Below are 15,953 nucleotides of genomic sequence, written 5' to 3'. Positions count from 1 at the left end.
CAGAATTGTTTTAAATTATTCAAGTGTAAATTTATTAGCTAAACACTTTTCAGTTTTAACTAAATAGATTACACTTTTGATGTGTGATAAAAATATCCAAAATCAAACTTATAAAAGGAGAAAAAATACATTCCCACAAAACACATCTCTGGATCTGAACATCTGATATTTTGCTGCTTCAGTCTAACCATATGGGAGTGTTTGAGCTAATGATGGACGTGAATCAAGTGCTCACACTCACCACAATCACCACAGGATTCAAGGGCCAGTACTCTGCCCCACCACCAGCAGCTTCCTTCCCCTTCCCATATATGGACACCTTTGATGGTAAGTTTGTTTGTTGGGCTTTTCACCATATTTGACAGCATCTCTTACCTAACCCTTTTCCTGGTTAAGTTTAATTCATCTGACCACAGTTCTAAGTACATTTATGCCAATAACTGAAGATATAAGGCATTAATTGCATAAAATAAAAGTTAGCAAATTTTTTACCCTAATTTTATTTTCAAACCAAAATCTAAAATTTAAATTTGTGAACCAAAAAACAACATATAAAAAAATGAGAAAAATTGATAGTTGAGTTAAAATATTGACATTTATGCAATGTATGTTTGTGATACTGTGATACTTTGTCCAGGTATATAATGAAAGCCCTGTTGTATTGCTTACAGATGTGGTAGAGCATCAAGAACCCTATTTAGTAGCCCCGATGTCTGGCTCCTTTGAAGTCATTACGCAGACTGGTTCTACCTCCAACAAAGTACTGCGACAGATGACTGTGCTGCCCCCTGTAGACTGGTGCGAGACAGAAAACTTCACCCTGGCATTGCTCGGAAATATCACCTGGTATGCCATGATCAATATTCGAGTAGGGAATCATTCAGCACTATTCAATTTGTTTAAAGTAAGACGGCAAATTTTTTATCTTTGTGCGAAATTGAGCTCATAGAAAGAACACTCAAATCTTGCATAGCTTGGAATTTTCATATATCAGACACTAGACATGAATGATTTACAGGTTTGCAGTAGTTCATTAACCAGTACATTTCTCTTGTCACACTACCAAATTTGAAAGCATGCTTAACTTCAGTTTAACCATGTTTTACTGGTCGAGTCAAATAACTCAAATTTCAAAAGCAGTCTACTTTGTTTAAATTTATGGTTATAGGAAATGTATTTATTTGTAACCTATATGTAAGCCGGGCCTGTATTCACCTACAATTCTTTACTTAAGAATAAAGAAAGTTTATTATTCTTGAGAATTTTCTTCAGAAACCTGAGTTTGTGAATGAGACTTAAAAAAATATTCTTGGACTAGAGAATTTTCTATATTCTTAAGTCTATGAATTGCTAAAGAATTGGTGAATGCAGGTTCATTATGTAGTATTTACTGTGATGTTTGTCATACAATGTGAAAAATATTATTTAATGCTTTCTGATGCTTTACAGAGAAATACGAGTTAATTAAAACATATATTTCACTGTTTCAAACAGTTCAAAATAACAGTGAAAATGATCGATAATGTTCGGAACTATTTTTAGATATCTCTGGTTTCCCAATTATGATCACTCGTGAAAATATCATTATCTATGATCACTCCCGAATTGAAATTGATATTCCACTAAATCCAACAAATATCCTCTATATAATCTTAAGTATAAACATGAAGTATATTAAACAGATTTGCGCTTGACCCTCTACATTGTGCTTTATACAGAAAATGTGCATTCTATTAATGTAATAAAAAAAAAGAGATTCTTCACTTGCATTCAACCAATAAAGCCTTGTTTGGGGAAACAAGATTCCAGTCTTAGTGGAAAGTGCCATCCCTGATTTTAAGCTCAGTTTTCCCAAAACGAGGCTAAATATCTTGTACTCCCACCGTAATTCAAGGGAGAGTACTTGGTAGACACCTTCGCATCCATGGACATGTTGAAAACATCACTGAGAACTTAAAGCATTTGTTGCATGAAATAATTGTTATGTCCCCCAGTCTATACTGGGGGACATAGATATTGTTTTTGCCCTGTCTGTTGGTTTGTTTGTTGGTTTGTTTGCTTCAAACTATAACATTGGCCATAACTTTTGCAATATTGACAATAGCAACTTGATATTTGGCATGCATGTGTATTTCATGGAGCTGCACATTTCGAGTGGTGAAAGGTCAAGGTCATCCTTCAAGGTCAAAGGTCAAATATATGGGATGACATATTGTTTCACAAACACATCTTGTTTTTTATGCCTTTGAAGGAGGGCATATAGTGATCGCACTGTCCGTCCGTTTGTCACACTTTTTTGAAAAATGCTCATAACTTCTATGTCGCTTCAGATGTTACCTTCATATTTGGTATGCATGTGGATATGGACAAGGCCTTTCCATATGAACACAATTTTTGACCCCTTTGACCTTTACCTTAAACTTAGGGTCAGTGTTTAGGTTTCGAAATCTGTGTTTAGGTTTGGAAAAATGCTCATAACTTCTATGTCGCTTCAGACGTAACCTTCATATTTGGTATGCATGTGTATATGGACAAGGCCTTTCCATACGCAAACAAATTTTGACCTTTTTGACCATGACCTTGAACTTAGGGTCCACGGTTAGGTTTCGAAATCTGCATTTAGGTTAGGAAAATTGCTCATAACTTCTATGTCGCTTCATATGTTACCTTCATATTTCGTATGCATGTGTATATGGACAAGGCTTTTCCATAGGCACACATATTTTGACCCCTTTGACCTTGAACTTAGCGTCCGCTATAAGGTTTCGAAATCTGCGTTTAGGTTTCGAAAAATGGTCTTAACTTCTATGTCGCTTCAGATGTAACCTTCATATTTGGTATGCAATCATTAAAAATCTGCTATTGGTGAGAATTTCTTTCAGTTCTTTTCTGATTTTTAGCTCACCTGAGCACAAAATGCTCATGGTGAGCTTTTGTGATCGCCTTTTGTCCGTCGTGCGTCGTCCGTTGTGCGGCGTCCGTTGTGCGGCGTCAACATTTGCCTTGTTAACTCTCTAGAGGCCACATTTATTGTCCAATCTTCATGAAATTTGGTCAGAAGATTGGTCTCAATTATATTTTGGATGAGTTCGAAAATAATTGTTTGCTTGAAAAACATGGCTTCTAAGGGGCGGGATATTTTTCCTTATATGGCTATAGTAAAATCTTGTTAACACTAGAGGCCAGATTTACTATCCGATCTTCATGAAACTTGGTCAGAAGATTCATCCCGATAATATCTGGGACGAGTTCAAAAATGATGCCGGTTGGTTGAAAAACATGGCTGCCAGGGGGCGGGGCATTTTTCCTTATATGGCTATAGTAAAACCTTGTTAACACTCTAGAGGCCACATTTATTTTCCGATCTTCATTAAACTTGGTCAGATTTGTCCCAATAATATCTTTTTATCTCAGGTGAGTGACTTTGGGCCTTTCAGGCCCTCTTGTTAATGTATATCATATACAAGTATTAAGCTTCACTTTTCAGGGGTGAGTACATGGTGGAGACGTCTGTGTCCCTTGACATGCAGAATGCCTCAAAGGGTGTGTTTGTGGCTCAGAGAATCAACAGTGGGGGCTGCTACACGGTTGGTGGCCAGGGGCTGCTGTTCTTTGTGTATCCTAGCAATGGAAACTTCGAGGTGTGGGGAGATTCAAGTAAGTGTCTGGTACAGTTGCTTATAGACGACCTTTTAGCTTGGATACTTTGTATAGTACACTTTAATCTCCCCTATTCAGAGCTCCAGATAAGGATTTAGTCTAAAGGGTATTTCACCCCCTGATATTATTGTCAATGCGTATTTTACTCCTTTGTTTCGGCCATAAAGGGTTAGGAATATTTAGGGGTATTTTCCATTTCCATAGAAAACGGAAACAGTAAAAGGCGTGTTTAATCTAGAAATAGTATTATTATTTGTTATTTATATTTACTAAATGAAAACAGAATATATTTAAAATGACGATATGAACAGACTTTGTTTAGAAATAGTCCCGCAAGTTGCTTAAAACGTCCCTTTTTGATCCACAAACATGATGGGCCGCCATTTTTATTACAAGCTTATTTTGATTTACTTACTTTTGATTCAAAGTTTAACTTACACAAAAAACTTAACTGGATTATTGGTTAAACCGGTTACGCACTTTAATTGATTTAAAATACGTACTAAGATTTGTAAAGCGTTTTGTTACGTACTCGGCCGATTTTTAATGCGTTTTTTTATTTTTTCAATGCGTAAATACGCAGATACGCCTCTTATCTGGAGCTCTGCCCCTATTGCAGTTGCTAATAGGAGACTTTAGCTTGGATACTTTGTTAAGTACACTTTTATCTCCCATATGGCAGTTGCTTATAGAAAAACTTTTAGACTTGTTTAGCTTGGTTATGGGGGATGATGTGAGATATGGGATACTCATGTAATGCAGAGGCTGAGTTTACCTTAGGTCTTTTAGTACCTGATGTCCAATACTTCATTATGCAAAACACAATAATTATTATACCCCCACAAACGAAGTTTAGAGGGGTATAAACATTGTAAGAGTGAACTTGTCCGTCTGTCGGTCAGTCGGTATTAAGTGTCCGCTCTCTAATTCAAGTTATTTTCATCCGATCTCCACCAAACTTGGTCAGATGTTGTATCTAGATGATGTCTAAATGATGTTCAAATATGGGTCTAGCAGGGTCAAAAACTAGTTCACGGGGTCACTTAGTGCGTTTTAAACATTGAGCATGGTATTCGCTCTCTATTTCAAGTAGTTTTCATCCCAGCTTCACCAAACTTGGTCAGAAGTTGTATCTAAATGATGTCTATGCCAAGTTCAAACATGGGTCATGGCAGGTCAAAAACTAGGTCACGGTGTCACTTAGTGCGTTTTAAACATTGAGCATGGTGTCCGCTGTTTTTTGTGAAGACAACATGCAAAATATTCTGTGTCAATGTGGCATGTGGGGGTATTCGTCACGCCTGTGACAAAGCTCTAGTGATGTTAGGGTTGAGTTGGGGATTTAACCGGTAACGACCGTCTTTGGTTTTATGTCTGTTGCAACTTGACCTCTGAACTGCTTATGGTGCTTTAGGAAATAGTGTGTAGAGGGTATGGAGGGGGGTGTAAGTTTCATAATATGTGATAGGGAACATTTCAGGCAACTAATTTAATTTCCTAAATTGTCATTACCTGTACATGTACAGATGCATTTCCATTTAAAATACTCTAGTCTTCCACTATAAACCATGTTGACCAATAAAAAGGAGATTACAAATTGACCAATGAGCATGCATTGATTGTTACAGGGCGAGCCACACTGTTGAGCTATGGACCAGCTGACTCTCTGAAGACGATTGGCTTCAATAAAATAGGCCTCAAAGTGAAGGTAGGGCTCATTGTAATGGCTCATTGATGTTGTGCCTGAACATCATTATGGATGATATAAGGCTCTTGTCCTTCCAGCTCAGGACTTTGTTGTAAGAAATCTTATTGGCAAATTTTAGTCTCTTTATCTCACAATTGATCAACATTTAACCTTTTACCACTTAGATAAGTATTTTGACTAGTTTGTGGTCCATGAGAAAGATAAATTTAAATAAAGACCTTTCTTACTAGATTCAAGTTTTAAAGGCTCCATTTCCAACCGTACATACTTATGAGCTGCACACAGCATAAAACCTGTACAGACTGTGAGTTACTTGCAGTCAGTTCTGGTTTAATGCTGTTTGCACATAGCCATTTTCACTTTTCTTCTAAGAGGGAAAGGGTAGAGAGCTACATGCTCGTTCAATAAAGTACATATGAAAGATTAAAAAAAAATTAATAGAATTCGTGAAAATCACTTAATTAAGTTTAGTGGTGGGTGATCGTACTTAAAAACTGTAACTCAGCTTTTATTTGTAATACAATTCTTTTTACAACATCTCTTTGAAACTGCTCAGTTTGACCATTATATGTTATTGTTATAAAAAAGTTGCATTGATTATTTTATGCCAAATGTTAAGTTGCAGTTAAATAGTGAGGGCTTATAGACATGGTCTACATCTTCGTTTTACCAATTGGCCAAGTGTAGGCCCCTTCACTTATTGATAGGAGCCTATTATTGACCCATTCAAAAACTAAAAAAATACACAAAAGGCCCTCTTTAACAAATACAAAATGGTGGAAGTATTGCAAGCAATAAATCTGATATCAGTACACTTTACTGGCAGTTCGAGTTATAACACATATTAACATTTAACACATGCAAGGTAATGAAAATAAATTTTTGGCTAAAAGTTTAGTGTGCATTTATAAGACATTACTCAAATGTGATAATATTTATACATATATTTTTAGAATGGCTTCGCAGAAGGCTTTGTAAATGACAAAATGGTTTTTGGCCTACGTATGCCCAGCCAGCCAGCCAGTGGATTCGCAGCCTTTGGTACAGCCGGATTCGGGCATGCCGACTTTGACTACATATCTGTGATGCCATCGTGATTTGATACACATGACATATCATATAAGTGTCTGTGAAAGTCCTCAAACCTTTAATATGTAAAAATATTCTGAAAGCCTGCAATTATGATAACTACCATAGATATCCATTGCTTCAGCTAGGCCTCAAAGAAAGGATGCAGCACCCTACCTCCCCAAAGTTACAACTTGCTTCTTCAGACCCTTAATGCCCCTTTTTATCTGATTTAAACATCTCACACTGATAATTTGTATGATAATTGAAAGTATGCTATAGGGATGTAATGACTGGGCAGGCTTAACCCTTTGCATGCTGGGTAATTTGTCTTTTGCTAAAATGTCGTCTGCTGAATTTCTAAAATTAGCATTTTCTTCGATTTTTTTCAAAGAATACTATCAGAATAGCAAACAGTTTGGATCCTGATGAGACGCCACATTCTGTGGTGTCTCATCAGGATCCAAACTGTTTGCAAAGGCCTTCAAAATTCGGTTCCCGCACTGAAAGGGTTAAGTGTCCTTTTTTTTACAAAAGAACACCCTGTCCCTGTTTATAATCCTAGCTGGAGCACTGGCTATCAACTTGGTTCTTGGTTTGGCAAGCTACTGGCATGGCAGAATTCAATTGGCCTGTTGCCCAGGTTTGGTGTCTTTTGTTGACATTTGATTCATATATATTTTTAAACGCAATCCTGTATTTAACTTAACTCTGGTGAAAAGTGCAATTTATTATATTACACTCAAGATTTGATTAATTTGATACATTTATGGCCGATGCTTCATGATTTGGTTTCTATTTCACACAGCATGCTGTTCCGTACCTTATCACTATGTTAAAAGTGCATTGATATTATGCTTCAAGTTTTCTTTATTTGTTACCAATATACACACATTTTTATTCGTATTTGATGGATGTTTCATACATTCCAATAATATTAATGTGGTATACAAGTATAAATTAAATTTATGTCTTGTCTTTTGACTTGTTAATATTGTTATGAAGTAAATTGCTGCTCGTCTATGAATAACAGCATTAAATATCTGTTGCTGTTCCATTGTTTATGAAATATTTATATTTAAAACCTTGAGCAAATAAAATTCGAAAGAAGCTTTGAAGTTATTAAAATTTGTTTAAGCTTCATGAACAAGTTTGGGAGCTTAGTCCTAACTTCAATCCATCTATCCACTGTCTGGTTGGGTCTCTGCAAGTGCATTTTTAATGAAACTTTGGGAAGCCTTAATACCAATCCTTAGTGTGCCTATCAGTACATTCCACTTAAATGTTCTCAGAATTTTAAGATTTGTCATGCATAAAGGTTAAAATTCCTTACTTGCATGTTATGACTATTTCATACAAACTACTTGCTCAATTTAACCAAACTTTGTAACAAGCTTTATGGAAACATTTGGCTTCAATGATTTTTTGCTCAACTATTCACAGATTAGTCGGAGCCATACTCAACCAAGTGTTGTTGTCGGCGTAAAGGTTATCTTTTAGTAGAGGTTAAAGTCCAAACTCTCAATATCAGTGTTTATATTCCATTGAAACTTAAGTTAATACATATGTAATGAGCATTGTGTGAGGTCACTGACCAAGTTCCATCACTCTGACCAGCAATTAGCATGAATTATGCCCAGTTTTGTACTGAGAACATTCTGGTAAACGTTTGAGTACTACAAAACATAATATTTATCACATATATTGAAATAAAACGTTACATATGTGTTAAGAATCTTAAAGAACATTCACTGACCAAGACCTATCAAGAACATTCACTGACCAAGACCTATCAAGAACATTCACTGACCAAGACCTATCTAGAACATTCACTGACCAAAATCTATCAAGAACATTCACTGACCAATACCTATCAAGAACATTCACTGACCAAAACCTATCAAGAACATTCACTGACTGAGACATATCAAGAACATTCACTGACCAAGACCTATCAAGAACATTCACTGACCAAAACCTATCACTAATATTTACTGACTTAGACCTATCAAGAACATTCACTAACCAAAACCTATCAAGAACATTCACTGACCAAGACCTATCAAGAACATTCACTGACCAAAACCTATCAAGAACATTCACTGACAAAGATCGCTCATCTATTTTCTTTTTAAAGGTGAACAGACTCTCATTTTCAATCACAAAGGAGGGAGGGGTGGAGTGAAGAGGGGTGTATAGTGTGGGGGTGTGGACATTTATGATCTTACAAAAAAAAAATATATATATATTTTAGGGGGGGGGGATTCGGGTGGGGAAAGGGGGTGGGGGGGATGGGGTATAGTGTGAGGGTGTGGTGGTCATTTGTGAGATGATCTTAAAAAAAAAAAAAAAAAAAAAAAAAAGAGGGGGGGAGGGGAGGGGGGGTCATGGGGGATGGTTTGGGTGGAGTCTATTGTGGTATGTCAGGTAAGAGTAGTTTTGTCAAAGTATCAATCAAATCTAATCAAAAATAAAGAAGTTATGGCAATTTTAGCAAAATTTAATAATTTGACCATGAGAGTCAAGGTCATTCAAAGGTCAAGGTAAAATTCAACTTGCCAGGTACAGTAACCTCATGATAGCATGAAAGTATTTGAAGTTTGAAAGCAATATCCTTGATACTGTAGGAATAAAGTGGACCTAAACACAAAACTTAACCAAATTTTCAATTTTCCAAGTATAAAAAGGGCACATAATTCTGTTAAAATGCCAGTCAAAGTTACATTACTTTGCCTGCACAGTCCCCTTATGATAGTTAGTAAGTGTTGCAAGTATGAAAGCAATAGCTTTGATACTTAAGGAATAAAATGGACCTAAACACAAAACTTAACCAAAATTGTCAATTTTCTAAGTATAAAAAGGGCACATAATTCTGTCAAAATGCACGCCAGAGTTATCTAACTTTGCCTGCCCAGTCCCCTCATGATAGTAAGTAAGTGTACCAAGTTTGAATGCAATAGCATTGATACTTTCTGAAAAAAGTGGACCTAAACGCAAAACTTAACCAAAATTTTCAATTATCTAAGTATAAAAAGGGCACATAATTCAGTTAAAATGCACACCAGAGTTATCTAACTTTGCCTGCCCAGTCCCCTCATGATAGTAAGTAAGTGTACCAAGTTTGAATGCAATAGCATTGATACTTTCTGAGAAAAGTGGACCTAAACGCAAAACCTAACCGGACGCCGACGCAGACGCCGATGCCAAGGTGATGACAATAGCTCATAAATTTTTTTCAAAAAATAGATGAGCTAAAAACTCTACTACTGTTAATACTCTAGTTTTTTGGTCCAATCTTGATTAATCAGCTAGCAATTTTTCATAATAGGCTGGTTCCTACGGGTCTCAGGTTAGCACCTCAGGGCCCTCTTGTTTCTAGTTTGAATGGAGGTATGGTGCTGTAATTGTGTTTGAAGGTAGCTTAAATGTAGACCTACAGTGGGATTGTATTTGGGGCCAATTGTGTCAAGGTTAGTGTTACTTAAAATGGAACAAGATCTGGCAGAGGACAGCAGCTTAACATTTTCTTGTAATTGTCATAGTTTCTGGCATTTTTTTCCTTAACCAAACTGTATAGTAATAAATAGTTATCTTATTTGCAAAATATCTTATGAGACACATTCAACTTGATTTTTATTGGAAACCATTTTTCTTTATTTTCTAACAATGACCTAGAATGTTGACCTTGGCAAAATGTGTCCCATATGCAAGCATAAATGAAGTAGTTGTACAATTTACATGTATATATACATTGATCACAATGGCTCTTTCTATGTGATATTACACCAAGTGCCTATATGCAGTAACAGTGACCTTGATGATACACATGTGAAGTGCAATACATGAACATATTAAGGAATCTATGTTTTTTGTTTCATTACAATTGCACTTTTTTTCAAGTAGCTTATCAATAAACTAACCTATTTTATGGCGATGTTGAGGCAAGTCAAACTGCTTGCATTTCTTTCAAAAGTTGAGTAAAAAGTGGTTTCCACCCAATAACTTCAGATAAGATATGCTGTAAATTTGTGTGTAGGTAGCTTAGTATATACACGAACCTTGATTTCAATCTTAGTTATAATCAATTAAATTAATTAGTAAAGAGTTAAAATTCTTGTTTCTTGGCAAGGTCACATTTCTCGTTTTAATTTATAAATTTTCTGCTTTTACATACTCTTTTTAACTACACTAGGTATTCAAATTTGTCTTCGTTGTAATTATATCTTGTTGACTGACAGAAAATGTACATTATACTATTAAAATGGAGAAAGTCATATTTTGGGACTTTTGAACTGACAGCAATTTTAATTGCAGTTTATAGGAAAACCTCAGTTAAAAAGCAAGTGTATATCATGATACATGTATTGAATACTTTCTTGATGTATATCTTGGTAGAAACTCTCCTTTGACCGGAACTTGGGCCACTTGTTAATTTGTTTGAAAACAATTTCAAAGGAAGATACAAGAGCTATTCAACCATGCATTCGGCTTCAAAGAGATTTCTCAGAGTCATGGGAACAACTTTTAATGTGTTATGTATATTTCTCTTACTGTAAAACAGCCATGTTCCATCAACAGGATGTATTCTTCAATAATCACATTTGAGAGGTTCCATCAGTTCCACTGATATCATGGTATGTTTGTATGTAAATGCTGTGACCAAGTAAATTAAACATAAAGATACTCGATGTACACTATTCCTTCTGCACGTATCAATAAATTGTATATATCATAAACATTATTAAATTTTTGTAATTAAAAAATAATCGTAGTGATTTAAAACTTATAATCATTCATTGCAAAAGCTTCAAAATTATTTCCATGCTGTAACTCATTCACTAAGGCATTAATAAAATAGTGTGGAAAACCCATAGACTACACATAACATTATCAAAATCAATATAACTTAAACAAAAAAAGATCAGTTTTAACAAGGGCTGTTTGTAAAACATGCATGACCCCCATATGGGCTGTCTGTTGTAGTGGCAGCCATTGTGTGAATACGATTTTTGTCACTGTGACCTTGACCTTTGACCTAGTGACCTGAAAATCAATAGGGGTCATCTGCGAGTCACGATCAATGTACCTATGAAGTGTCATGAACCTAGGCAAAACCGTTCTTGAGTTATCATCGGAAAATCATTTTACTATTTCCTATCACTGTGACCTTGACCTTTGACCTTGTGACCTCAAAATCAATAGGGGTCATCTGCAAGTCATGATCAATCTACCTATGAAGTTTCAAGATCCTAGGCGTATGCGTTCTTGAGTTATCATCCGAAAACCATTTTACTATTTCGGGTCACCGTGACCTTGACCTTTGACCTTGTGACCTCAAAATCAATAGGGGTCATCTGCGAGTCATGATCAATCTACCTATGAAGTTTCATGATCCTAGGCGTATGCATTCTTGAGTTATCATCCGGAAACCATTTTACTATTTTGGGTCACCGTGACCTTGACCTTTGACCTAGTGACCTCAAAATCAATAGGGGTCATCTGCAAGTCATGATCAATCTACCCATGAAGTTTCATGATCCTAGGCGTATGCGTTCTTGAGTTATCATTCAAAAACCATTTTACTATTTCTGGTCACCGTGACCTTGACCTTTGACCTAGTGACCTCAAAATCAATAGGAGCCATCTGCAAGTCATGATTAATGTACCTATGAAGTTTCATGATCCTAGGCCCAAGCGTTCTTATGTTACCGTCTGACAACCACCTGGTGGACGGACCGACCGACAGACCGACATGAGCAAAGCAATATACCCCCTCTTCTTCGAAGGGGGGCATAATAAAAATTAATTTTATTTTATCTGGATTCTTATTGACGATGTCACCGTCAATATGACTATGAGTTAAATCCATTCCCGTATGAAACCTGCTACAACAGTTCAGACGTCTCGTTTTGCTGTAAAATCTCTGCAAACTCTGTTCCACGGCATGATTGAAGATGATTTACAAATGCCTTTTGTGTGTTGAACCAACGGACACATTTACTGCATGTCAGGAGTCGCCCAGCATGCAATCTTTGCTTGTGTCTCTGAAAACACTTGTGTGATGATAGCACTTCCCCACATTGATCACATTGATAACTGTTGCTATGGCAGTGCTTCATGTGGTCAGACAGACGATCTGAATTCTTGAACTTTTTTTTACAGTTTTCGCATTTGTGCTGATGGATTGTGTGGAAGTTCAAAACGTGTTGATCCAGGCACTGTTTATTCTTCAACACAATACCACAAGAATGGCACATTAGTCTTGATTTTGCTTCTTGACTTAATCTTTCTGTATCAGTTGCAGTTTCAGAGGTTTTTGACAGAGAAACTGTATCCAATGGTGAAACCGTAAATCTATTGAGAATATTGAGCTGCTGCTCAATACTAAAATGAGTCAGCCGGTGAACGTTCAAGTCGTTTTCAAGCATGAACTTGTCATCACAAATACTGCACATGAAAGAGCCTTCCGAATTGAACGCATGAGAATGTTTCTGCTTCATATGCAATCGCAGCTTTGAGTTGTTTATATAACTATTTGGACAAAAGGAACATTTGAAAGGAAAATCTTTGTCGTGCAATTGCTTATGTGTTTTCAGATGTCCATGTTGTCGGAAAGACTTTCCGCAAACCGAACAAGTGAAAGGTTTTTCACCAGTGTGAGTACGACTGTGGATCTTTAACACTCGTAGATTAGCAAAACCTCTTCCACATACCTGGCAATGGAACGTCCTCTCAGCATTGGGAAGATGCACGTTCATGTGATACTGAAGCTCGCAGTACTTTCGGAAAGTTTTCCCACAAACATTGCATCCAACTGTTTTCATTTGACTCTTCGGTGTCTGCCTGTTTGGACGTCGTCCATTTACAATACATTCAGTTGTTTTGACATTATTTTTATTTCTATCTTGCTGTGACAGAATGTAAATCTCATTTGTGCCAGCATTTAAATCTGTTTCTAAATGATCCTGATTATCTTCATTAACTGCCACTACTGTCGTCTTTTCTTGACTCTGTAGCGCAAAAGGAATTTCTTCAACATATTCACCATCCAGGTCTCCATTTATTTCAACAAGATCTTGTTGATCATTACAGTACTTCACATTCTCTGGAAGGCTCTTATTGCTGTGGCTAGCAGAGCGACAAGATAATTCTGAAGGGATTTCAGCAGTGTTCTGTGAATCTTCCATGATTGACCCATCCACAACAGTCACCGTTTCTCCCCTAATTTCCTGTACTCTTTGAATACCTGTGTTATTTTCCCAATGCTCCTCTGTCAATTCCACAGGGTAAACTGACCCATCCATTATGACTATTTCTTCCAACCGATTTTTTGTTTGCAAACGTAATGGAACAGTGTCTCTCTCCTCTCTATCTGTCACATTTTCTTCAAAGTCTGTTTTCATGTCTTGTAAAACAATATTTGTACTTTCTTCTTCCATCAAACAAAGATCTTTATAATTGCTCTCTTTCACAATATTTTCATGTGAAAAGCCTTTGTCTATGAAACTATTTGAGTTGACATGGTATTGTTTAGGCATATCATCTGTTTGTACGTCATGTTCGTCAATCTTGTTGTCCTCCTGTCTCGATACAAAATCTGCTTCATAAACCTGATCAGCAGATATTATATCATACATAGCAAGTAGATCTTCTTTGCTTTGAACATGGGATCCATCAGTGCTTTTCCCTTGTTTACCATGTTGGTAATTCATATGGACGTACAGTGCTTTAAAATCTTCAAAATTTAGTTCACACTGACTGCATTTATAGGTGTCATTCACATGTATTTGAATATGTTTTACAGCCAAATCTGCATCACATTGAGTCTGACCACAAAACTTGCAAGTAAAACCAACATTTGTTGTATCATTTTGTTCCTTCATGCAATCCATGAAATGTGAAACCAGGTTTACCACGCCATCAAACTTCATTAAGCAGGGTTTAGACGGACAAGGGAACGTACAAGAGGCGTGAACATTGGCATGTTTTATCCAGGGGGATCTCTGCTTAAAGCTCTTGTCACAGATATGGCAGAAAAAACCTGATATGCCATGGGTTCGCAGATGGTCCTTTACATGACCAACCTGTCTGAAAGTCTTTGAGCACAGACGACACCTGTAGGGTCGAAAATCAGAATGAGACCGCTTATGGATCTCAAAGGCTTTTTTGTGGATGAATCCTTTGTTACAGACATTGCAATGGAGTGGATTTTCATTTCGGATCAAATGCATTCTGTTGATGTGTGTATTTAAGAGCTTCTTTGTCCTATACCGACTACAGCAAAGCTTACACTTGAAGGGTTTACCAGAAGAATGGTGGAACTCTTTCTCCGTATGATCATTGAGGACTTTCTTCCTTTCCGCTAACTCTGTCGGGGCAGGAATCTTGTTTATGGAGTACTTTGTCATGCCCTGGCACTTGTGAGTTGGCATGTTGGATAGGCGAATGTTTTGAAGGCAGTTTCCGCATTTCACAAGATCCGAGTTGTGGATGTTTTGGCGATGCAGCTTGAGATTGGCCTGGGACTTTAAACATGCTCCACACTTCTCGCACATGAATGATCTGCCTGAGTCCTTCTGACTTATTCGGCTGGAAAAAATATTCAAAACTGTTATACCAATATTATTCGTAGGATTGTCTTGGATTTTTGCAATTCCTCTATACCACACAATCAAATGTTCAAGTCCAAAGTCTAATATCAGACAATATAAAAAAAATGCAAATTTAAGATAATGTTAATGCCAGATTTTATGAATCCAGGCAAAGAAAACTTAAGTATTTCAAGCGTTTTCAACATCTTGATGTAAAATCAGCATTAAATGGATAACATATTTTGTATGGTCTAGTCTTATCAAAGCTTTCCAATGATTAAAAGACATGTTTACATTTCGACAGAATTTTTCATCTTAAAAAAATATTGTGTATTCCTTACACAAAGGACTTGTAAACATATCAAAGATTTTTAATAAGATTTGTGAAATAAGATTTGTGAAATTAAGTATTAAATCTTGGTGCTTAATTATTGACAATTGTATCATATTCATAATACAAATACATGTACCCTATAATGCTTATAAAATCTTGTAGTGCTAGTATTTACTACTACTTGAACATTGTACTGTAATGTGTAGCTGGTGCTCCAGCTAGGCCTAAATTGAAGGGCGCCCTGCCCTGCCCCTCCGAACCTGCCCTTCTTAGAGCCCCCTCCCTTGCCCTTTAATTTTTTTTTATTTACATAATATGATTATTAATAAATCTCTTATTAAATTGTAATTAATTTATTCCTCCTTATAGACATATTTGAATGGTTTAATAATAATGGGAATAGTAGATTCTAACAATTATTAATAATATATAAATAAACATGTAACAGGAAGCATTCCAGAAATGCCAGCGCGCTCAAAAGTGCCCTTTTGATAAAATACTGTGCGTGGAAAGTGCCCTTTTGACAAAAAAGCCCCCCTGCCCTTTTCAAATCCTACCTGGAGCACTGGTATAGCAATCCTTAATATGTTTA

The 15,953-nt window shown here is 36.4% G+C and overlaps 3 protein-coding genes across 6 annotated transcripts in view; 2 read left to right on the top strand and 1 right to left on the bottom strand.

The window, feature by feature from the left end:
* LOC127841267 (galactocerebrosidase-like) overlaps positions 1–7,547 on the top strand; it is a 247,916-nt gene extending 240,369 nt beyond the window's left edge. Inside the window, exon 20 of the mRNA XM_052369950.1 lies at positions 6,514–7,547. The gene's annotated coding sequence lies outside the window, so the exon portion shown is untranslated. The remainder of the gene's footprint in view (positions 1–6,513) is intronic.
* LOC127841268 (galactocerebrosidase-like) overlaps positions 1–7,547 on the top strand; it is a 241,069-nt gene extending 233,522 nt beyond the window's left edge. For all 3 annotated transcript variants that reach the window (XM_052369952.1, XM_052369953.1, XM_052369951.1), the window contains exons 15-19: positions 183–327; positions 672–846; positions 3,488–3,657; positions 5,289–5,368; positions 6,322–7,547. In XM_052369952.1, the coding sequence (XP_052225912.1) occupies positions 183–327; positions 672–846; positions 3,488–3,657; positions 5,289–5,368; positions 6,322–6,465 (714 nt within the window). In that variant the 3' untranslated portion in view covers positions 6,466–7,547. The remainder of the gene's footprint in view (positions 1–182; positions 328–671; positions 847–3,487; positions 3,658–5,288; positions 5,369–6,321) is intronic.
* The window catches only part of LOC127841266 (zinc finger protein 26-like), a 231,740-nt gene that overhangs the window by 205,910 nt on the left and 9,877 nt on the right, over positions 1–15,953 (bottom strand). Inside the window, exon 3 of one of the 2 annotated variants that reach the window (XM_052369948.1) lies at positions 10,946–15,025. The exons of the other annotated variant lie outside the window; for it this stretch is intronic. Within the exon in view, the coding sequence (XP_052225908.1) occupies positions 12,322–15,025 (2,704 nt within the window). The 3' untranslated portion in view covers positions 10,946–12,321. Of the gene's footprint in view, positions 1–10,945; positions 15,026–15,953 lie in introns of those variants that run through there. 2 annotated transcript variants of the gene reach the window in all.

This window comes from Dreissena polymorpha, chromosome 8 (genome assembly GCF_020536995.1).
Source record: "Dreissena polymorpha isolate Duluth1 chromosome 8, UMN_Dpol_1.0, whole genome shotgun sequence".
Taxonomy (NCBI): domain Eukaryota; kingdom Metazoa; phylum Mollusca; class Bivalvia; order Myida; family Dreissenidae; genus Dreissena; species Dreissena polymorpha.
The sequence above is the reverse complement of the archived record's forward strand: the minus strand, read 5'-3'. Positions and strand labels throughout refer to the sequence as shown.